The 24,353-nt window shown below is 50.6% G+C and overlaps 1 protein-coding gene across 1 annotated transcript in view; it reads right to left on the bottom strand.

The window, feature by feature from the left end:
• Nucleotides 1-18,365: 18,365 nt before the first annotated feature.
• Nucleotides 18,366-24,353, bottom strand: part of sema4gb (sema domain, immunoglobulin domain (Ig), transmembrane domain (TM) and short cytoplasmic domain, (semaphorin) 4Gb) — a gene marked incomplete at its 3' end in the record, with an annotated part of 131,937 nt that continues 125,949 nt past the window's right edge. Inside the window, exons 13-18 of the mRNA XM_079493460.1 lie at nt 24,003-24,064; nt 22,955-23,211; nt 21,928-22,266; nt 19,868-19,932; nt 18,811-19,239; nt 18,366-18,567 (exon numbers count right to left, since the gene is read on the bottom strand). Of these exons, the coding sequence (XP_079349586.1) occupies nt 18,366-18,567; nt 18,811-19,239; nt 19,868-19,932; nt 21,928-22,266; nt 22,955-23,211; nt 24,003-24,064 (1,354 nt within the window). The remainder of the gene's footprint in view (nt 18,568-18,810; nt 19,240-19,867; nt 19,933-21,927; nt 22,267-22,954; nt 23,212-24,002; nt 24,065-24,353) is intronic.

Here is a 24,353-nt window from a genome sequence, read left to right as displayed (position 1 = left end):
AACCAACACACATACAGGCACCGATAGAGAGAGATAGGAACCAACACACATACAGGCACAGAGAGAGAGCGAGTTTTACCGACCGACGTCCTCGTGACCGGTGCCCCGCAGCAGGAGCGAGGTGATTCACCTCGCTCCTGCTGCGGGGCACCGGTCACGAGGACGTCCCACACTAACACATGTGGACGTACTCGAGAGCGCAAAGCACCCACGACCGGGCCGGATGTATGGAGAACCGGGATGACTGGAAGCCACGATGCAGGCTCGTCTGACGACCTAGAGAGAGGGAGAGACATGAAAACTTAAATGTAATCTTGTGATTTCCCCCGAGTGCGGTTGACACAGAAAACCAGCTCCCAGGTGCCCAGTGATCACAAAAAGTGTGCCGATGACAAGATGGAAGATAAATTTAATGAAATAATTAATTAAATAAACGCAAATGGTTTCCATTTTTCAATCCACATTTCAGCAGAAGTACATTACATAAAAGCATGGATTTGTCACTGCAGACAACTATAAGTATGTGCCTCAACAGACCTAAATTATCTACAATAAAAAATAAATAAATACAATACAGAATCGACTTTATGGAAAATGTTACACTTTACAAAGGGTGTATACAGTATGTAAAGTTATGAAGTCGTTCTAGTGCAAAACCGTATAAGCTCTCGTATATTAAATATAGTATATCAGATATATATTTATATATATATATTACCCTGCTAGCCTGAACTGAAAACAATCATCAAAAAATCAACGTATATGAATTCATATATACTTCTTTTAACTGCAGTTTCTTTGGCACACTCCTCCTGCGTGGTTCGTCTATAGCAAATACAGCTGTACCGTATGTTACTGTACTGTCAGGGCCGGGTTACCACCCCTGAGGGCCCCTGGGCACTGAAGCTCAAAGGGCCCCCCTTAACATGCATACGTAAATCTTTGTGCGTGCGCGTATTGCGCACACAACATTTTTGCTGTTTTGGGGCGATTTTAGGCCGTTATATTGGCCTATTTCCGGTCGCCTACCCCCCCCCCCCCCCCCCCCCCAGAGTGCCCCAGAGTGCCCAAGGGCCCCTGGGCATGTGCCCAAAGTGCCCATATGGTAGATCCGGCCCTGTGTACACTGTATGTTACACCTTGTATGACATACATCAGCAAGTGGTGCATGTTTGTTAAAAAGACAAGAGGAAAAACACAAGCTTTTTTTTCACCGTGGGATTGTTCTACGGAAATGTAGACATCCTGTCGGTTCAGCCAAACGTCCAACCAGTTGAACACACACACACACACACACACACACACACACACACACACACACACACACACACACACACACACACACACACACACACACACACACACACACACACACAGCGGTGTAGAGTTACATATAGTGTCCATTGTAAACACACAGCCGAGTAAAGTTACGTATAAGCAATGGTTCCCAAACTTCATGTTTCATGTCAAGGACCCCCAAACTGACACTCCGTCATTAGCCTGCGGGACCCCCATTTGAAAACATATGCCAAGGACCCCCCCCCATAGAAGAGAAGATTTTCACGGCTCTAGCAGTGATCCTGACCCCCCCAGTTTGACCTGAATATGGTCCCCCATTTCAATCTCTGGGACCCCAATGTATTGTAAAAATCAATATTAATTATTTAACTCTGAGAGTGTATAGCCTACAAAATGGTTCCATTTGTACACTCTCTGAGTTACAGACCCATAAGGGTCCATTTGGTTCCTAACTATCATTTAGCTGCAGGGACCCCCCTGGAGCTCCCTCAAGGACCCCTAGGGGTCCCCCCGGAGCCCACTTTGGGAACCACTGACATCTAGCCCTATATCTTGTTCCACCACTTACCCCTTATCCCTACATTTATTTGCCATTTTGTACTATTTTAAAACATTTTAAAATAGTACAAATAGCCGATCTACAAGCTAACAACGTAGATTGGCTACTTGAACTATTTTTAAATGTTTTAAAATAGTACAAATAGCCGATCTACAAGCTAACAGCGCGTCGATGTAGATCGGCTAGTTGAACTATTTTTAAATGTTTTAAAAGAGTAAAAAATGGCAAATACGTTCAGGGATAAGGGATAAAGGATGGCGCAAGATGGAGCCCCTAGTGTCCATTGTTGTAAACACACAGCGGGGTGTAGATTTACGGGGTGTAAACACAGATCGTCCTTCAGCAGCAGAGGTTAGTTCGGGGCGGCTGTGGCTCAGGAGGGAGAGAGAGAGAGAGAGAGAGAGCGGGGCGGTCCGGTCGTCCCAGTGATCCGTGGCGCGTGGGATCGGTGCCGGTTCGAATCCCGGCTCCTCCTCCTCCTCCTCCTCCTCCTGTCCACACATGTCGAAGTGTCCTCATTGGGCAAGACAACGAACCCCCACGTGGCGTCCAATGATGTCGGTCGGTGCAGGGACGAGCAGAGAGTGTTAAAGAGGCAGGGGGGGGCTGCACTTTTGGACAAAAATAGTGAAAATAGTAGATCTACAAGCTCTCAACGCGTCGCAGCGCGACGCGTTGAGAGCTTGTAGATCTGCTATTTTCGGGGTGAAACCCAGCACTCTTTATCTACTGGAGATGCGGTGTGTACGACATAGATTTCAAAACAAATTAGTTCCAACGCAAAATTCTGCGTTCAAAGTTCAGGAGACTTTCTCCTGAATGCTGCCTTCCAGTATCTGGCATGGAAAGGAGTGGCATTTCTTTCACCATAGTAAATACTGCATCCGTGGTATGGGGAGGGCACTTTACAGACATGTAAAAGGGCAGGGGCTGAAGCCCCCTTTGATGTCCAAGTGTGCACGTGCCCTGGGTCTGTGCTAGCTCGCCACCGTTGGTGTGTGAACGTGGGAAAAGTGAGGACGCTGGCGTCGACTGTTCGCCGCTTCACCTCCCAATGAATGAATGACTGAACCATTGTGAAGTGCTTTGAGTGCTTAGAAAAGCGCTATAAAAAATGCAATCCATGGGTGGACGCCCGCTGGCCTAGCGGTCCAGGCACATGCCACATACTTATAGGCCCGCATGGCCTGACGGCGCGTCACGTGTTCGAGTCCCGTTCATGACGACCTTTGCTGCGTGTCTCTCCCTCTTTCCTGTCCGTCCTCACTTGAAACTATCAATAAAAGCCTAATAAAAAGCATAACAAAAAAATTATCCAATCCATGATCCATTAGTCAGTCCAGAGATCAACACAGAAGCTTGTCTCGCACGGCTGCGTCTTGACAGCGTATCTGTAAACAGAGAAAACACAACGCAGTAAAGTTATACTGTGTAACTTAATTTTCAATAAAATAAAGGTTACAATACATATGATTTCCACCACCAACCTGAAGAAGCACTATTATTTTGTGTACACACACACACACACACACACACACACACACACACACACACACACACACACACACACACACACACACACACACACACACACACACACACACACACACACACACACACACACACACACAACACTATAATCACCTAATTTGCATAATTATACCCTATTGTGAAATTTGCATATAAATAAATGCTCTGAAATGGGATAATTGAACTATTATTCCCTCCAGGAGAGCAGCAGGAGAAAAAATGAAACGGCAATATGAACGGTAAATATTTCAACATAATAGAACCATCAAAAAAAATCCTATCCAAATACAATATGAAACAATATGAAACACAGCAAGAAGCTGTTATGTGTTCCTTGATGTTTGCCTTGATGCCTGACATCCAGTAGCCTGGCTTGGCCAGCCTCATAGCGGGGATTCACTGAAGATTCATATCAGTGAACCCTCGCTATGAGGCTGGCCGCGCCAGGCTAGAATATAGGCACCTGAATATAGGCAGATGTGCACACAATCTTCTCTGTGAGCCCCCTGTGTAGCGCCCAGGATTACATTAGACATTTGACACTGGGTGAAAAATCGGGTTACAAAACCAACACGAGAGCGAACCCAACACTAAAATAATAACTACAAAAACGATTTTCTCTTTTCAGTTTTGAACGTATACATTCAAGATTTTCCACCTGACAGATGTGTGTGTGGGCAGATTGCTGCATTTAAACTGCAGTTAGTGGATAAATAAATAATAAATAAAGAAACAAGCGCTCATCATCAAGGCTGTCTTGTTCCCTTCAGGGAAGAACGTGTATCTATCGATCCAGAGGCGCGCGGCGCAATTTAGCTCCCGTTTATCCAGCGAGCGAAGACACTTTGAAGAGACGCCTGGCGTAGCGAGAGGCCCAGCCGTCACAGAGCAGAGAGACAGAGAGACACACAGAGAGAGAGAGCGAGAGAGAGAGAGAGGCGACGCCTGGCGTAGCGAGAGGCCCAGCCGTCACAGAGCATCAATACCCTCATCAGTAGAGAGAGCTGCTTATAGCTTCACTCTGCTGTTAACATACCCAACGGTTATTATACCAAATGAAACGAAACCAATATACAAATTCGGGGAATCATTTTGGAGGTGCATAAGGTGATAAAGAAGCTTACTTTCCAGGATTCAAATTCAAAAACAGCAAAAGTGTAGTAGATCTATACAAGGTCAAAACGCATGCAGCGTGAAGCGACAAGCGCTGAGCTTGCAGATCTGCTACTTTTGAATCATATTATGCTTTATTTAACCTTGGAACCGTCCCCCTGCCCCCCGTCCCCGGGAATGAAGGTGACCTGATGACACAGCCAGCATTGGGAGAGAAGATGGATGACTACAGTGATGGAGAGAGAGAGAGAGAGAGAGAGAGAGAGGTGGGGGGGTAAAGATGAAGAGGTGAATGGGAGTGAATGATCGGGGGTCTCGCAGAGAGAAGGGGGGGGGGGGGTGGGCGAATGGGCGAATGGGAGTGAAAAATCAGGGGTGGGGGACAATAATGTTCGAGCAAGACGCAGAGAGAGAGAGAGAGAGAGAGAGAGAGAGAGAGAGAGAGAGAGAGAGATTTTTAGATTTTTAAAAGCTCTTTATTAAAACCACAGCTTTCCAAATCGGCTCATCTCGTTACAGAAAGGTAAAAAACAAAAATTGTTCCACCCTCAATCAGCTACGCAGTACATGAATAAGATACAGAGTATTTTTTTTCTCCTTTTCTTTTAAAAAAAAAAAACAAAGGACCAACTCTCCCTCTTCCTGTGGTAAGCATAACACCCCCCCAACAGCCCAAATATGAACAAAACCTTCCATATTATTTGTTAGCTTGTAATATGCATGTTCTACCCTAAGTCTGGCAGCCACCATCCCCGTTAGGACTTGCACTGGATCTATAGACCCAGCCCCCTTTAGCTTGTTCCTTCTGGTGATCCAGATCGCGAGCTTTGCCATACCAGACATGAAGTTTAACATTGTATGCACCATCTTCCTTGCTGCAGCATACTTTGGACCAAAAATAAATTTCTCAAAAGAAAAATCTTCGCCTAGTCCTAAAAACCACCACTCCAACAACTCAAGAACACTTTTTAACCTTGTACACTTAGTAAACAAATGTGCAAGCGTTTCTGGTTGTGAACAGAAAGGACAGCCCTCCCCTGTGCTTGGATCCAGGTGTGTCAGGTGTCTATTAGTGGTGATGGCCCCATGCATAATCCTCCACTGGAGGTCGGCCGCTCGCTTGTCGATTGGCCTCTTGTACAACGACCTCCAACAACCCTTCGGGGAAGAGTCCGGGCCAAAAACCCCAGCCCACCTTGATGCTCTGTACCCCGTCAACGAGCGTGCATGTGAGACCTTAACACAGATGTGATAGGCCTCCTTTTTTTCCATCTCACTGAATTGTCCCAGTTTTGGGGTTTTGAATGAGAGAAGTTGGTCCTCCCCCTCCTGCCACTCCCCAACAGCCGGAGTGACAGTTAGAGATGGGAAACTGTACACACAATCATCATCCCATTGATCAGAGTTGTCACGGTTTTCAGCAAACACTCTTAGGGGCTCCGATAAGGAACCACGGACCTCTCGAACTATCCTCGACAAGAGCCTTGAGGATCTGATGTTGGCCATCTGCCCCAGCACATCCACGGATGTCTGTGTGGCTTTCAGCAGGTGCCCCAGCTTGACACAGCCTGCCTCTCGTAGAGCAGCCCTCAGACTGGGTGATGACAGCGTTTCAGTCTTTAAAAAGTCATTGAAGAACAGTGGTTCCTCGAAAATCCACATCCCAGGTATGTCACCAGGGTCCCTGGAGGCCTGAAGAACCTGCTACGCTTGAAGGACTGAGACATAGAACGGTGTAAGTCCTGTAGTGTCCGCCTCGTTCAGGTTCAATAAGAACAGCTGTTTGTCGTAGCCCAGGCGACCGGCCTTCTTTAATATTAGACTGGCTGTGCCCAGCCACCTTGCCCCACAGTCATACAGCAGTCTCTGGCCTGCTTCAAGCCTGAAAGCAGACACTCGCGAGGAAATGTCTATTAAGCCTTGTCCACCTTCCTCCAATGCTGCCCGGCCCAGAAGAAGTCGACCAACAATCTTTGCACCTCCTCTATTAGGCCCCTGGGTGGAGGTAGAACAATCAGTCTGTGCCAGAGCATAGATGCAACTAAGTTGTTCACGACCAAGACCCTCCCCCTAAAAGATAGCTGGGGTAGGAGCCATCTCCACTTTGACAGCCTGACACGCACTTTTTCCAGCACTCCCTCCCAGTTCTTTTCCTGATATTCTGCCGCACCTAAGTGAACTCCCAGAAACTTCATCCCCTGCCTTCCCCACTGTAGACCTCCGGGCAGGTTGGGAACCACCTCCCCCCTCCAGTGTCCCACCTGTAGGGCCTCGCACTTCCCCCAGTTCACCCTAGCTGATGAAGCTTTTTGATACATGTCAAGGCATTTTTTTATTCCTTCTATATCCCCCTGGTTCTTAATAAAGATGCTTACATCATCAGCATAAGCTGAGACAACATAAGGGGGACTTTGGGTCATTCCGGGCAGAGATAAGCCATTAAGAGTGCTCCTGAATTTACATAAAAGTGGTTCTATGACAATGCTGTAGAGCTGACCGGATATGGGACACCCCTGTCTGATCCCCTGCTGACTGGTATAGGTCTGCTCAACCCACCTCCCACCTTAACCATGCAGCTTGCATCCTCGTACAGCAAGCCTATCCATTTTATGAAACTCTTCCCAATACCAAAGCCACTCAAGGTGGAGAAAAGATAACCATGGTCTACTTTGTCGAAAGCCTTCTCCTGATCAATTGATAAGACCCCAACATTTATGTCATGTGACTTGCAAACCTCTAACACATCCCTAATTAAAAACAAATTGTCCATAATAGTCCTTTCTGGTACACAATAAGTTTGATCTGGTTGTATTAATACACCTAGGTGGTCCTTCAGTCTGTTGGAAAGCGCCCTGGAGAGCACTTTGTAGTCCGAGCACAGTAATGCTACAGGTCTCCAGTTCTTTAGGAGGGCTAGGTCTCCCTTTTTGGGGAGGAGCGAGAGAACTGCTCTCCTGCATGAAGGTGGCAGCGAGCCGTTTTGATAGCATTCCAGCATTATTCCATGAAAGTCATGTCCCATACATTCCCAGAAAGCCTTGTAAAACTCAATGGGCAGCCCGTCTAACCCTGGCGCTCGGCCAGCAGCTAGCTGTCCTACTGCTGTGGTCAGTTCTTCATAAGACAGGTTCCTATCCAGGTCAGTTCTCTCCCTGGGCGTGAGCTTGACTAGACCTTCCAAAAGTTCTGACTGGCACTGCTCCGCACACGGCTCCGCTCCGAATAGAGCTGTGTAGAAGTCAACAGCACATCTCCTCATCTCACCAGAGTCTGTAGAAACCCTGCCATCTGGCAGTCTTAGACAGGACATCTGCCTCCCCTTTGCTTTCTTCTTCTCCAGGTTGAAAAAGAACGAACTTGGAGCATCCATGTCCTTAATTGTCGTATAACGAGCTCTAACGAGAGCTCCTTTCACTCTCTCCCTCATAAAGGAATTAAGCTCCAGTCTTTTTTTCTGAAGCAAAGTCTCATCATCGGAACTTGTGTCAGAGTGTAGTCCACTTTCAATGTTCTTTATTTCCATTTCCAACTTATCCATCACTTCCCTAGTGTTAGTTGTAGTGTAAGATGTATACTGCTGGCAAAAAACACGGATTTGGGCTTTCCCTATTTCCCACCACATGCTCAATGACTCAAAGTCACTTTTTTTCTGAGTCCAGATTGACCAAAAAGTTTTAAAATTCTGACAAAAGGTTGTATCTTGCAACAGTTTTGTGTTGAAGTGCCAGTAACTATTAACTTTTTCTCCAGAAGAAAGACTCAGACATACAGTAGTTAGATGGTGATCACTGAACCCCACTGGACTAATACAACTACTAGTCAGCTGACCTCTGAGCCCTTCTGATATGTATATCCTGTCCAGTCTAGCTGCACTCACCCTGTTATCCACTATCTTAATCCATGTGTACTGCCTTGCTTTTTCGTGTTTCAATCTCCATGCATCTACTAATTCTAAGTGGCTAATTGTGGTTTTCAAACTGACTGATGACTGTAAATGCGGCTCCTCGCTCATACGGTCGAGAGTAAAATCTGTCGTACAATTCCAGTCACCGGAAACAATTTTGAGGTCCTGATTCATGGCTAGCCCGTCTTTCAGTTTATTAAAAAGAGTTATTCTCTCTGAACCTTGGTTAGGGGCATAAACATTGACAAAGCAGAACACACACCCCTCAACTTCTGCTCTGACCACTGCCACCCTCCCCTTTACAAGCTCTTCTTTAGATAAAATATTCACATTTAATTTGTCTGAAAAGAGAACTGCAACGCCTCCACTGACATTACTACCATGACTTAGAAAAGAGGAGCCTTTCCAAAACAGGCCCCAGTCTACTTCATTTTCCTCATCACTGTGAGTTTCCTGCAAAAAAAGCACATCAATTCTCTTCTGCTCTACTATCTCTGCTATTAGAGCCCTCTTATGCCTGTCCCTCCCTCCATTCATATTCAAAGAACCTATCTTAAGCCCCCCCATCAGAAAACAAGAGTGCAGAGAAATAGAGATCAGTAGAAACAAGCTCAAGAGTGAGCAAGACCCCTTGTGATGCATGATTTACTTTTTTTTCTTGAGGGCAGCAGCCCTCTTTCCTGCCCTCTTTGTGGGTGCTTCCACTACCTTATTCACAGAAGTTACAAACTTCCTCAGACGAAACCTCTTTCTTTCATCCAATAAGTCAGTCCCAACTGTTTTCTGTAAGACATTAACACTCCTTATGAACTTTCCTATATTAGGAAAGTAGTCATTTACTTTAACAGATTTCCCAAATGTCTCGTCCAGAAAATCGTTTATTTCATCCAAGGAGTAAAACTCGTTTTTTCTCCCCCCCTTGGATTCTTTTTCAGTTTCACTTTCTGGCTCACTTTCATCATACTCCTCCTCTTCCATCTCCATTTCACTGTTCTGCTGACTGTTTGACAAGGAGGTGTTGCCTCCTCCTGTCACTGCATCACTAGGGCTACTACTGGGCACTGACAGTCCCTCCTCTGAGGAGCTTGTAGAGGCACCTACGTTGGCGCCAGCACCAGCATTAGCCACGTCCGCTTCAATTTGCGAGTGTGTCAACTGTGAAGACTGACTCACAACTTCAGCCTCATCTGCTGATCCTTGTGTCTCATCAATCTGTTCTATCACTGGCTGCTCATCTGTCACGCTAACAACATCATCCTGTTCTACCGCTGGCTGTTCGTCTGCCGCGATAATAACATCATTCTGTTCTATCACTGGCTGCTCGTCTGCTGCGATAACAACATCATTATCAGGGGGCGGGGCCGCAGCCGCGGCTGCCCTCAGTGCCCTGGCTATAGCCTGCCTTGCTACTGCTGTAGCCTCGGCTCTTTGTTTTCGCGGACACGCAAGACGCTTATGTCCAAACATCCCGCACTCAAAACATCTCATGTTGCCACCGTTAGCATAGACCATATAATGACTGTTGTCATATTTCACTTTGAATGACACCTCCAACTCCTGTGTAGGAGAATCGAGGAACATGTATGCTTGTCTGCGAAGTGAGTGGACATGCTTTAGCTTCGCGTCTTTACACCCGAGACTTACAGCCTTGAGTGGGCTGGAAAACTTGCCAAAGCGTTTGAGTTCTTGCTCTAACAGCTCGTTTGGAATAAACGGCGGTACACCTGAAACTATAATTCTCGTAGAGGGTGCATACAGCGGGGAAACCTGCACAAACAGGTCACGTATAAACACGCCGCTCGCAACAAGTTGATGCACATATCTTTCCTCTTTCACAAACACGATAACACCTTTATTCATGCGCGATGCATATTCAAGGTTAGCGTGCTCAATCAATTCCCCGACAGCCAACAAAACCTCTTCCACCATAACATTAGGCTGAGGTACCAGCCGAACTCCATGCTTAATGGACAGAGACGGCGTCCTTGAGACGCCATCTCCCCCCCAAGCCTCTTCCCAAGTCACGCCAAACAGCCGAGTAACTTCACAATCCAGCGAAATATCGAAAAGGATAACTTTACCTGATCATGCGAAAGACAACAGAAAAGGCCAAGTAGAAACAAAAAGTAGAATCCAAGAATGCAGGCCTCTCACTCACGCATTCACCCCTCACAAACTCCCCACCCGTGCTCCCAGCATCCGCTCAGAGAGAGAGAGAGAGAGAGAGAGAGAGAGACACAGAGAGAGAGAGAGAGAGAGAGAGAGAGAGAGAGAGAGAGACACAGAGAGAGAGAGAGAGAGAGAGAGAGAGAGAGAGAGAGACACACACACACAGAGAGAGAGAGAGGGAGAGAGAGAGAGAGAGAGAGAGAGAGAGAGAGAGACAGAGAGAGACAGAGATAGAGAGACACAGAGAGAGAGAGAGAGAGAGAGAGAGAGAGAGAGAGAGAGAGAGAGAGAGAGAGAGAGAGAAAGAAGAGAGAGAGAGAAAGAAAGAAAGAGAGAGAGAGAGAGACACACACACAGAGAGACACAGAGAGAGAGAGAGAGAGAGAGAGAGAGAGAGAGACAGAGAGAGAGAGAGAGAGAGAGAGAGAGAGAGAGAGAGAGAGAGAGAGACACACACACAGAGAGACACAGAGAGAGAGAGAGAGAGAGAGAGAGAGAGAGAGAGAGAGAGAGAGAGAGAGAGAGAGAGAGAGAGAGAGAGAGAGACAGACACACACACAGAGAGACAGAGAGAGAGAGAGAGAGAGAGAGAGAGAGAGAGAGAGAGAGAGAGAGAGAGAGAGAGAGAGAGAGACACACACACAGAGAGACACAGAGAGAGAGAGAGAGAGAGAGAGAGCGAGAGGGTGCTAAGCAACACCTGTCACAGTGGTAGTTGAATCATCCCCTGCTCGCTCTCTCGCTGCACACTGGCTCTAACCACATGAACTACAGGTCCTATTCTGGGCTCTGTCGTGTGGAAACCTGGCATGTCAACACAACCTGTTACCTTCCAGGACTCAAGCTGTATAAAGGCCTATTTATCAGTTTTAGGCGATAATTAAGACAAAATACATACAGGTATACAAGACAAACACACACAACTACAGTTAAGTGAAAACAGACGCAAACGCAAGAAAGTGCAATGTAAAGTGACAGTGCAAGGTCATTAAAGTGACAGTGCTTAAGGTCAGCTGTTCAGCAGCATGACTGCCCGGGGAAAGAAAACTGTGATTTGATGCTCTGGTAGCGTTCTTTTTGGAAGGCATTAGTTGGAACATTTCAACAGGGTAAGTAACAGTTGTGGACATACGAGGATTCCACACTGTAGAGGATCTAAGTGGTCTGAAGCACTGGAACACAGCAGGTCAAAATGTTGTCCATCTGCCTCTTATCTACCGCAGCCCAAAGCACTTGTCTTGTTACAGGCCAGGACCCACACGCACGCATGGACACACGCACGCACGCGCGCACGCACGCACCCCTGAATGATGCTTGAAAGACCCATAACCCTGAAAGACACTTTAAATCTCTTTATGTGAACAGCAGTGCTGGAGTCGGTCCACCTGCCATGACAGATACTGAGATCTGGAGTCCACCCACCTGGAGTCCACCCACCTGGAGTCCACCCACCTGGAGTCCACCCACCGCCCGGAACGTTGGTTTCTCCTCTGTGTCCTCAGTAAACGTGTGGCATTGGTAGCTACGAGTGTGCGGCTATACACTATTTTCATTCTGGTCTTCTAACTGCTCTTGAGATATAGTAATTACACTGCAGTGTGTGCCTTCTTTGTTGTAATACACGCGTTGTTTGAATTATAGTGCAGTGTTTGTCTCGTCGAGGCTGGGAATGCCCCATGCAGGGCCGCTCTTGTCTCGTCGAGGCTGGGAATGCCCCATGCAGGGCCGCTCTTGTCTCGTCGAGGCTGGGAATGCCCCATGCAGGGCCGCTCTTGTCTCGTCGAGGCTGGGAATGCCCCATGCAGGGCCGCTCTTGTCTCGTCGAGGCTGGGAATGCCCCATGCAGGGCCGGTCTTGTCTCGTCGAGGCTGGGAATGCCCCATGCAGGGCCGGTCTTGTCTCGTAGAGGCTGGGAATGCCCCATGCAGGGCCGCTCTTGTCTCGTCGAGGCTGGGAATGCCCCATGCAGGGCCGGTCTTGTCTCGTCGAGGCTGGGAATGCCCCATGCAGGGCCGCTCTTGTCTCGTCGAGGCTGGGAATGCCCCATGCAGGGCCGGTCTTGTCTCGTAGAGGCTGGGAATGCCCCATGCAGGGCCGGTCTTGTCTCGTAGAGGCTGGGAATGCCCCATGCAGGGCCGCTCTTGTCTCGTCGAGGCTGGGAATGCCCCATGCAGGGCCGCTCTTGTCTCGTAGAGGCTGGGAATGCCCCATGCAGGGCCGCTCTTGTCTCGTAGAGGCTGGGAATGCCCCATGCAGGGCCGCTCTTGTCTCGTAGAGGCTGGGAATGCCCCATGCAGGGCCGCTCTTGTCTCGTAGAGGCTGGGAATGCCCCATGCAGGGCCGCTCTTGTCTCGTCGAGGCTGGGAATGCCCCATGCAGGGCCGCTCTTGTCTCGTCGAGGCTGGGAATGCCCCATGCAGGGCCGCTCTTGTCTCGTAGAGGCTGGGAATGCCCCATGCAGGGCCGCTCTTGTCTCGTAGAGGCTGGGAATGCCCCATGCAGGGCCGGTCTTGTCTCGTCGAGGCTGGGAATGCCCCATGCAGGGCCGCTCTTGTCTCGTCGAGGCTGGGAATGCCCCATGCAGGGCCGGTCTTGTCTCGTCGAGGCTGGGAATGCCCCATGCAGGGCCGCTCTTGTCTCGTAGAGGCTGGGAATGCCCCATGCAGGGCCGCTCTTGTCTCGTCGAGGCTGGGAATGCCCCATGCAGGGCCGCTCTTGTCTCGTAGAGGCTGGGAATGCCCCATGCAGGGCCGGTCTTGTCTCGTCGAGGCTGGGAATGCCCCATGCAGGGCCGCTCTTGTCTCGTCGAGGCTGGGAATGCCCCATGCAGGGCCGCTCTTGTCTCGTCGAGGCTGGGAATGCCCCATGCAGGGCCGCTCTTGTCTCGTCGAGGCTGGGAATGCCCCATGCAGGGCCGGTCTTGTCTCGTCGAGGCTGGGAATGCCCCATGCAGGGCCGCTCTTGTCTCGTCGAGGCTGGGAATGCCCCATGCAGGGCCGCTCTTGTCTCGTCGAGGCTGGGAATGCCCCATGCAGGGCCGGTCTTGTCTCGTCGAGGCTGGGAATGCCCCATGCAGGGCCGCTCTTGTCTCGTCGAGGCTGGGAATGCCCCATGCAGGGCCGGTCTTGTCTCGTCGAGGCTGGGAATGCCCCATGCAGGGCCGCTCTTTTCTCGTAGAGGCTGGGAATGCCCCATGCAGGGCCGCTCTTGTCTCGTCGAGGCTGGGAATGCCCCATGCAGGGCCGCTCTTGTCTCGTAGAGGCTGGGAATGCCCCATGCAGGGCCGGTCTTGTCTCGTCGAGGCTGGGAATGCCCCATGCAGGGCCGCTCTTGTCTCGTCGAGGCTGGGAATGCCCCATGCAGGGCCGCTCTTGTCTCGTCGAGGCTGGGAATGCCCCATGCAGGGCCGCTCTTGTCTCGTCGAGGCTGGGAATGCCCCATGCAGGGCCGGTCTTGTCTCGTCGAGGCTGGGAATGCCCCATGCAGGGCCGCTCTTGTCTCGTCGAGGCTGGGAATGCCCCATGCAGGGCCGCTCTTGTCTCGTCGAGGCTGGGAATGCCCCATGCAGGGCCGCTCTTGTCTCGTCGAGGCTGGGAATGCCCCATGCAGGGCCGCTCTTGTCTCGTCGAGGCTGGGAATGCCCCATGCAGGGCCGCTCTTGTCTCGTCGAGGCTGGGAATGCCCCATGCAGGGCCGCTCTTGTCTCGTCGAGGCTGGGAATGCCCCATGCAGGGCCGCTCTTGTCTCGTCGAGGCTGGGAATGCCCCATGCAGGGCCGCTCTTGTCTCGTAGAGGCTGGGAATGCCCCATGCAGGGCCGGTCTTGTCTCGTCGAGGCTGGGAATGCCCCATGCAGGGCCGGTCTTGTCTCGTCGAGGCTGGGAATGCCCCATGCAGGGCCGCTCTTGTCTCGTCGAGGCTGGGAATGCCCCATGCAGGGCCGCTCTTGTCTCGTCGAGGCTGGGAATGCCCCATGCAGGGCCGCTCTTGTCTCGTCGAGGCTGGGAATGCCCCATGCAGGGCCGCTCTTGTCTCGTCGAGGCTGGGAATGCCCCATGCAGGGCCGCTCTTGTCTCGTCGAGGCTGGGAATGCCCCATGCAGGGCCGGTCTTGTCTCGTCGAGGCTGGGAATGCCCCATGCAGGGCCGCTCTTGTCTCGTCGAGGCTGGGAATGCCCCATGCAGGGCCGGTCTTGTCTCGTCGAGGCTGGGAATGCCCCATGCAGGGCCGCTCTTGTCTCGTCGAGGCTGGGAATGCCCCATGCAGGGCCGCTCTTGTCTCGTCGAGGCTGGGAATGCCCCATGCAGGGCCGCTCTTGTCTCGTCGAGGCTGGGAATGCCCCATGCAGGGCCGGTCTTGTCTCGTCGAGGCTGGGAATGCCCCATGCAGGGCCGCTCTTGTCTCGTAGAGGCTGGGAATGCCCCATGCAGGGCCGGTCTTGTCTCGTAGAGGCTGGGAATGCCCCATGCAGGGCCGGTCTTGTCTCGTCGAGGCTGGGAATGCCCCATGCAGGGCCGGTCTTGTCTCGTCGAGGCTGGGAATGCCCCATGCAGGGCCGCTCTTGTCTCGTCGAGGCTGGGAATGCCCCATGCAGGGCCGCTCTTGTTAGCCGTGCACTGATGGCAGCTAAACTCAGCCCACAGCGGATACTGTTGTCTCCACCAGGCTGAAGGCATGCGGAGAGAGTATGTGTTGCACTCCGTCCGCCCGCGTGTCCGTCCATCCGTCCGTTACCAGCTAATCAGCTAATCTTTTCTGTTTTCCCAGTGTGAAGGTCCTCTGTCCCATCTTATCATTGTCACCCAATCAATAGCCCTAAGTCTGGCCTTAATATTTTACATTTTTGAGAAAAAAATCATTTTTTTCCTCCTTTCTTTAACGAAACTGAACAAAAGGGGACCTGACAACACAGCCTACTCGAGGCTTCATTCTGTACAAATATTAATATGTCGTTTTATTTTCTTACATCACAACCACCAATCACAATGTGAGCCAATAAATGACTAACATTGAATCCACGTCGTGTCGAGACTGTCGACCCTGTCTGTGGAGCCTGTCTGTGGAGCCTGTCTGTGGAGCCTGTCTGTGTGGCCTGTCTGTGGAGCCTGTCTGTGGAGCCTGTCTGTGTGGCCTGTCTGTCGACCCTGTCTGTGGAGTTACACAGGATTAGTTTGAAGGTCTCAGGCTGCCAAAAAATGAGTTAAACGAGTTTTTAGTCTTATAGTGAATTATGAAAAAAAATCAAAGGCATTCTGTATTCCCATTCCAACCTGTCCACTTACCTCCTGCACCGTCCAGTCTGCCACGGTTCCATCCAGGCCAGGCCAGGCCAGTCCAGCCAGCGACCGTGCTCTGTGGTCTCCACTAATCCGCTAGTCAATCGGACCACAAACTCCCTGGAGTCAGTGGGTTTATATGGAGTCTGTGGGTTTATATGGAGTCTGTGGTCTGTGGGTTTATATGGAGTCTGTGAGTTTATATGGAGTCTGTGGGTTTATAGAGTCTGTGGGTTTATAGAGTCTGTGGGTTTATATGGAGTCTGTGGGTTTATTGAGTCAGTGGGTTTATATAGAGTCAGGCGTCCTCAGCGGGCTCTGTCTTGGCTCTGTCTTTCCTCTGTCTTTCCTCTGTCTTTCCTCTGTCTTTCCTCTGTCTTTCCTCCGCCACTCAGCCAGCTGCAGCTAACAATAGAAGAACTGCCACTCTCTCTGTGTTGTGATTTTGACATGACAATTCCCAACAGCGCAGGCCGGGCGGGCGGCGCCCAAACCGACAGCTGTACGCGTCGGCGCTGTTGTTGTTATTGCTTATTTAGACGAGGACAAAGGGAGGGGTGGCGTGGATTAGACTGTATGTATTGGTAATGGCATAGCGCTGAGCAAGCCAGCCATCTGTGGCACTTATGTTGGTGTCTTACAGAAAACAGCTCTTGGAGGGAGCTGTTAACATCGAGGCGTTTTGGCACCAACAACAACACTCGAGTGCATCTGTGTGAAACTCTCTCTCTCTCTCTCTCTCTCTCTCTGCAGTCTCTAAATATAGTCTCTCTACACCCAGATCTCCTGCTCAAGAGGCTGTGTCCCACATATACAGTACATATGCACCGTGTGAGAACTTTCTGACCCGTCCCGATCCAACCTCTGCTTCTTCTTCTCCTCATTTTGGGCTAAAACACTGAGGTTGGACACTTAGGTTACTGCTTTCTGTTGTCCTTTAGGAAACTATGGAGGGGGAGGAGGGGGGAGGGGTACTCTTCAGAGTCTAAAATGTTGAGGAGTGCAATCTGGAGTCCGGTTGGTTGATCGGCGATGTTTTTTCCGTGATGTTTCTTTGTCCGTTTGTTGCGTTGGAAAAATACGTTGATGCCGTCATACAGTCAGGGGAGTCACAGAGAGGCTGCGACGTGTTGAGGTTACAGTTAGATGTGACTCACACCTACTCTCAGAAAAACAAAACAAAACAAAAAACACAAAACAGCAGTGGTTCATATACGGCCTAGTCCCCTCCACACCACTAGGGGTCAGTCATCATGGGGGAGGAGGGAGATGAATATGGGCCACTATGTGGTCTTGTGGTTAGAGTGTCCGCCCTGAGACTGGGAGGTTCGATCCCCAGCCGGGTCATATACCAAAGACTGTAAAAATGGGACCCAGTGCCTCCCTGCTTGGCACTCAGCATCGAGGGTTGGATTGGGGGTAAATCTCTGCGACATACTATAGCGTCATGTCCAGGGGGTGTAATCCTCATGTTACAGAAACAGGAGATAGGCTCCTGTCCTATATGGGCCTCAGGCCTACTTACGTAGACGTGACTCACAGCTACTCTCATAAAAATAAATAAAAATGTTCTGGAGGGCCTGCTCTGGAGGGCCCGCTCTGGGGGGCCCGCACTGGGGGGGCCTGCTCTGGAGGGCCCACACTGGGGGGCCCGCTCTGGGGGGGCCTGCTCTGGGGGGCCCACACTGGGGGGCCTGCTCTGGGGGGGCCCACACTGGGGGGCCTGCTCTGGGGGGCCCACACTGGGGGGCCTGCTCTGGGGGGCCCACACTGGGGGGCCTGCTCTGGGGGGCCCGCACTGGGGGGGCCCACACTGGGGGGCCTGCTCTGGGGGGCCCACACTGGGGGGCCTGCTCTGGGGGGCCTGCTCTGGGGGGCCCGCTCTGGGGGGCCTGCTCTGGGGGACCTGCTCTGGGGGGGCCTGCTCTGGGGGGGCCTGCTCTGGGGGGCCCGCACTGGGGGGCCTGCTCTGGGGGGCCTGCTCTGGGGGGCCTGCTCTGGGGGGGTTATACTGTAGAGATGTCCATGAACGAGAGCTTTCTGCACCTGGCCCTTATGACCGAGTCATCCTTGTTGTTCCATCGTTTACCCCATCCCATGAAGCCCTGGATTCATGCTCCATTTTTGTATTTTTTTTTCTTCCTTTTTTTTAAATTGGGAGAAATGGGAAGCAGAGCAGGGTGGGGGCGGTGGCGGGCGGGGTGAGGGCTGGGACTAGATGGAGGAGGGAGCTCTCGTCAAGCTGCGGGGGGGGGGGGGGGGGGGGGGGGGGGGGTCCAGCTGCGCGGTGGCCACTAGATGGAGCTCTCGTCAGGCTGCGCGGTGGGGGTGCGGTGTGATGTAGTCCACTAGATGGAGCTCTCGTCAGGCTGCGCGGTGGGGGTGCGGTGTGATGGGGGGGCCACTAGATGGAGCTCTCGTCAGGCTGCGCGGTGGGGGTGCGGTGTGATGGGGGGGCCACTAGATGGAGCTCTCGTCAGGCTGCGTGGTGGGGGTGCGGTGTGATGGGGGGGCCACTAGATGGAGCTCTCGTCCGGCTGTGGGTCCAGCTGCGTGCAGTGCTTCCTCTTCTCCAGGATGCGGTTGAGCTCCTCGGTGAAGGAGTGGTAGAGCGGCGACGTGTCGCCGTCCGCCTGCTGCGTCAGCAGGACGTAGCTGCCGCCGTGCATCTTCCGCAGCACGCTGGGCAGCGTCGACGACAGGCCGTTGTTGGCAGGCCTGGCAACGACATGAAAGGTTATTAGACTTGTTGGCAGGCCTGTCCACGACATGAGACGTTATGAGACTGTTGGCAGGCCTGGCAACGACATGAGACGTTATGAGACTGTTGGCAGGCCTGGCAACGACATGAAACGTTATGAGACTGTTGGCAGGCCTGACAACGACATGAGACGTTATAACTTAGACGACATGAGACGGTTGGTATAGGCCTGTAGAAAAAAGGAGCCCACCACTACGTACCCGTTGGCGAACTCCGCGTGGTCGAACGAGGTTTGCGGCGGCAGCGGGGGGGCGGGGGGCGGCGTTCTGCTCGGGGACAGCTGCAGCTCGTCCTCGTCCCCGTCCAGGACCAACTGGAAGAAGCCCCCGTCCCCCCCGCCGAAGCCCCCGCCGTCCCCCATGAGGTCCTCCAGGTTGGGGACGGAGGTGGAGCGCGAGCGGGACAGGGAGCGCCGCGAGGACAGGCTGCGACGGCTCTGCCTGCCGTTACAGTGGCTGGACACGGTCTTCAGTTCAAACAGAGAGCTGTGGGTGCTGTCCAGACCTCCTAATACCTGGAATAATAACAACAACATGGTCTTCAGTTCAAACAGAGATCTGTGGGTGCTGTCCAGACCTCCTAATACCTGGAATAATAACAACAACATGGTCTTCAGTTCAAACAGAGATCTGTGGGTGCTGTCCAGACACCCTAATACCTGGAAGATAACATGGTCTTCAGTTCAAACAGAGAGCTGTGGGTGCTGTCCAGACCCCCTAATACCTGGAAGATAACATGGTCTTCAGTTCAAACAGAGAGCTGTGGGTGCTGTCCAGACCCCCTAATACCTGGAAGATAACATGGTCTTCAGTTCAAACAGAGAGCTGTGGGTGCTGTCCAGACCTCCTAATACCTGGAAGATAACACGGTCTTCAGTTCAAACAGAGAGCTGTGGGTGCTGTCCAGACCTCCTAATACCTGGAATAATAACAACAACATGGTCTTCAGTTCAAACAGAGAGCTGTGGGTGCTGTCCAGACCTCCTAATACCTGGAATAATAACAACAACATGGTCTTCAGTTCAAACAGAGATCTGTGGGTGCTGTCCAGACCCCCTAATACCTGGAAGATAACATGGTCTGAAGTTCAAACAGAGAGCTGTGGGTGCTGTCCAGACCCCCTAATACCTGGAAGATAACATGGTCTTCAGTTCAAACAGAGAGCTGTGGGTGCTGTCCAGACCTCCTAATACCTGGAAGATAACATGGTCTTCAGTTCAAACAGAGAGCTGTGGGTGCTGTCCAGACCTCCTAATACCTGGAAGATAACATGGTCTTCAGTTCAAACAGAGAGCTGTGGGTGCTGTCCAGACCTCCTAATACCTGGAAGATAACATGGTCTTCAGTTCAAACAGAGAGCTGTGGGTGCTGTCCAGACCCCCTAATACCTGGAAGATAAAATGGTCTTCAGTTCAAACAGAGAGCTGTGGGTGCTGTCCAGACCCCCTAATACCTGGAAGATAACATGGTCTTCAGTTCAAACAGAGAGCTGTGGGTGCTGTCCAGACCCCCTAATACCTGGAATAATAATAATATTAATAATATTATAATACGGTCTTCAGTTCAAACAGAGAGCTGTGACACATCTAGGGGCCACAATCTGCATTCAAAGATTTTCCTAGAAGCTTTGTCATTGGTCCATTTGCCTGTCTACGTCCTGATTGGTTAGTCATTGTGACCGGGTTTTTTTTCCGACCAATGACAAAGCTTCTAGGAACATCTTTGAATGCAGATTGTGGCCCCTAGATGTGTCACAGAGCGTTCTACCCATTGCTGGCTGTCTGAATACCAAAAAAAGAAAAAGAAAAGGGTCATTAAAAATTGACATAATATTGCTTATAGCAGTTAAATGTGTTAAATGTAACTTTAGTCACTTTCCCCAACCACTGACCTGGAGTCCACCATGTTATCTGTATTTTGTTGCGGTCCCCCATCTGAAAATAATATATTATGTTGTTCCAGGGACCCCCTCCCAGTAGCAAAGATTTGAGTAAAAAACGTTCGCTTTCCACGATTTTTCAAAAAAGATGTACAAGCTCATAGCACGGCTATACAAGCTTGTAGATCTGCTATTTTTCAATAGCTAAAGTATAATGCTTAATACTTTCAGCGCCATTGCCGACAATTAAAGTCAATTAAAGCCTAATTTTGATACTGACGCTTAACGCCATTGCCGACGGCCTTCGGCAATTGCGCTTTTATGGCGCGTTTGATTGCTCGAGCCATAATGCTACTCACGTTAGCCGGTTAGCTAGCTGTGTTGTTAGCACAGCACTGGATCGCCCATCTTAGATCGTCGTCGCCATAATAATCCATTCTATCCATTTCTTTAAATCGCCTGTATCTCCTATTCCTTGTCCCAGATGGCATTTTGGTCAAAACAGCGTTTCTTTGACGGCACAGATATGACGATCTGGAGCTCTGCAGAGCTCCGGTCTGACTTCAGATGGTAAACAAGGCCTGTCCGCTCCGTGTAGTTTCCTAGGTTATGACTACTGCTCATGGACCGGAAATGGCGGCTTTTCAAAATAAGAGCTCAAATTAAAAAAATGCTGGCGTGAATTAGATCCTAATTTTTCAATAAATGATAGCGGTTAAAACACCAAAAGGGGTTTCCCACCCAAAATGGCAGCTTTAAGTGTGTTAAACTAGCATGTCTGAAGTAAAATCAGACAGAAGCAGCATGTGCTGAAATTCATATTTAGAAAATGTTTCAGATATCAAACATTTCTGAGATGATAGAATGATGATGGGAAGGGGAAGCTTCTGGAAGCTTCATGGGCAAAGATAATAAACTTCAAAATCAAAAAAAAAAACGGTCAAAATGACCTCTCAGACATGCTAGTGTAACTCTAGTCACTTTCCCCAACCATGCTAACCTGACTCCGCCAGATTGTGGCAGTATTGAGTTCACCATGTTCCCTCCTCCTGCCTGCATCTGGGATCTCTCAAGCAGAAACGATGAACCCGGAAGCAGCGGGACAAACATTTGATATCTCCATAATACTTTCGAGTTGTAGTCTTGTTAGGTTGCGTTTACATTTGCGCTGTGGCAGCGCTTCAATATGTCATAAGTCTCGCGTTGATCCCACCTCTAGCGGCCTCGTACAGCCGCATATCGCTCCTCTAGCGGTCTCATACAGCCGCATATCGCTCCTCTAGCGGCCTCGTACAGCCGCATATCGCTCCGGACAGAAGTGGACCTGAGTACATCATCTCTGCCGGAGAGTTCCCAGACTCTCCCTGCTGGCAGAATGCAAATGTTGTCCAGCAGGTGGAGTGGTTTCACCAGGCTACAACCATGCACCACTGACTGACCTGGAGTCCCTGCTGGGAGAACTTGGGGATCCCCCCGGCGCCGTGCCCCCCGCGGCCCCCCCGGGCGGTGCAGAAGGTGACGTAGAGGAGGACCACCGTCAGCACCAGACACAGACCCCCCAGCACCGCCACCAGGGACACGTACATGGCCTCCATGTGGCGGTACGACGAGGAGGGGGGCGTGGGGGAGGAGGTGGGGGGGGGACCCCCGGGGCCGTCCGGGGGGGAGGAGGAGACAGCAGATGAGGGGGAGGGGGAGGAGGAGGAGGTGGGGGGAGGAGGCCCGGTGGGCTCCGACGTCACCGTGGGCTCCGCGGGGAAGGAGGGGTCCGTGTGCACCTGCAGGGAAAGTAATTTTCTTTTTAACCTTTATTTAAAGGACAACTTTAGTTTTTTTCAACCAAGGTTCATATTTTAGGTTGTTATGAGAGAAAGTAAAAGATGAGTGTTAATTTTTTTTCATTTGCTGCGGGGGCATTCGAGCATGGGGCTACAAAATTTTATAGCGATTTATTTTTTTATTATTTACTATAGTCCTACTAGAGCCCAAGAAATTACATCTGGCCACAAAAGATCACGGGATCTACTGAATGTGAAGGTAGCCTACTGGGGGGAAGCCACACTGTGTGTCATATAGGCTCAATATGCCAGTTTGACACATTTAGTAGATCCCGTGATCTTATGTGGCCAAATGTAATTTCTTGGGGTCTAGTAGGACTATAGTAAATAATACAAAAATAAATCGCTATAAAATTTTGTAAAGAAATACATATTTAGCCCCATACTCGAATGCCCCCGCCCCCCTGTCAAAAACAGCTAAAATCCCTAAAACGAAAGAAAGCAGCAAATGAAATGAAATCTCTAATAACAACCTAAAATATGAACCTTGGTTGAAAAAAAACTAAAGTTGTCCTTTAACCAGTAAAAACACAGGGCAGATATAAAATTACACTTCAATGCTACATCGTACATGTCACATTATAGAACAGCAAAATAAAACATCCATGACCAAAAATCAAGCCCTGACCTTGACGGTGTAGAGGCGGACGGGCACCCACACGGCGTTCTCCACGGAGAAGCAGCGGTAGGTCCCGGCCTGCTGGGGGCGAGCGCCCAGGATGAGCAGGCCGTCGGTGCCGACCCGGTAGCCCCCCGACCCCGTCACGCTGTAGCCCTGGAGCTCACGGCCGTTCAGCATCCAGCGCGGAGACGCCAGGTTGGACCGCAGCTCGCACTGGAGCAGCACGTCATCACCCGCCATGACAGAACGTCTACGACTCAGCACTGGAGAGAGAGAGAGAGAGACTACGACTTAACACTACAGAGAGAGAGAGAGAGAGAGAGAGAGAGAGAGAGAGAGAGAGACTACGACTTAACACTACAGAGAGAGAGAGAGAGACACCAGGTTGGAGCGCAGCTCGCACTGTATCAGCACGTCATCACCAGCCATGACAGAACGTCTACGACTCAGCACTGGAGAGAGAGAGAGAGAGAGAGAGAGAGAGAGAGAGAGAGAGACTACAGAGAGAGAGAGAGAGAGAGAGAGAGAGACTACGACTTAACACTACAGAGAGAGAGAGAGAGAGAGAGAGAGAGAGAGAGAGAGAATACTTTTTCCACCACTGGAGATACGAGTGTTCAATGTGTAAATGATTAGACATTAACACATTCCATCCGTACGACGTGTGGAATAAGCAACCCAATCGACGGGTTGCAATGCCGTGTGTACACGTCCTAGGGTGTGTACACGTCCTAACGCATCTTCAACGATACCAGACGAGAGAAGAATATTCAGATTTATTTATTTTTAATTTTTGGACTCCAAGGCCACCATACGCTTCGCTCTTCGTTCATGCACGGTCCGCTCACTTCCCTGTTAGCGCGGCAGAAAGAATGCCTCGTCTCTCCTAATCTAGGGCACTCTCTTATTATTTAGCGATATCATTGAAACGAGAGCAAGGTAAGGGAAAGCAAAATATTTCTCAGTTTTTTTCCCGGATTGTTTCCGGATATAAATATACTACTGTGTGCATGCGTGCGTGCGTGCATGCGTGCGTGCGTGCGTGCTACCGTACCATTCCCGGTGCTGTTCCTACAGCCTCTGCTTCCTCTCAGCATGTCCTGGATCAGATTGGTCCTGCAGTGAAACACAATGGTGGAAACAAGTGCAATATTCATACTGTACTTAAACATTAAAACAGGTGGTGCTAGGACCCCACCTCGTTTTGTACACTGTACAGTATGTGACCCATCGATCAATCCTGGATAAAAAGCATCTATTATTTATGCCACAAAATCTATAAATCTCACACACTTGGCGGTTCCACATGCTGCACAATGTGTCCTTTTTTCCCACTTGAGCACCTGCTCGCACAACATGTGTGTTGTGCACGCCACTGACACACAGTAGGGGTCTGTTGTGCACA

This window comes from Electrona antarctica (genome assembly GCF_951216825.1).
Source record: "Electrona antarctica genome assembly, chromosome: 22".
Taxonomy (NCBI): Eukaryota; Metazoa; Chordata; class Actinopteri; order Myctophiformes; family Myctophidae; genus Electrona; species Electrona antarctica.
Note: the sequence above shows the minus strand (reverse complement) of the source record. Positions and strands in the feature narration are given on the sequence as shown.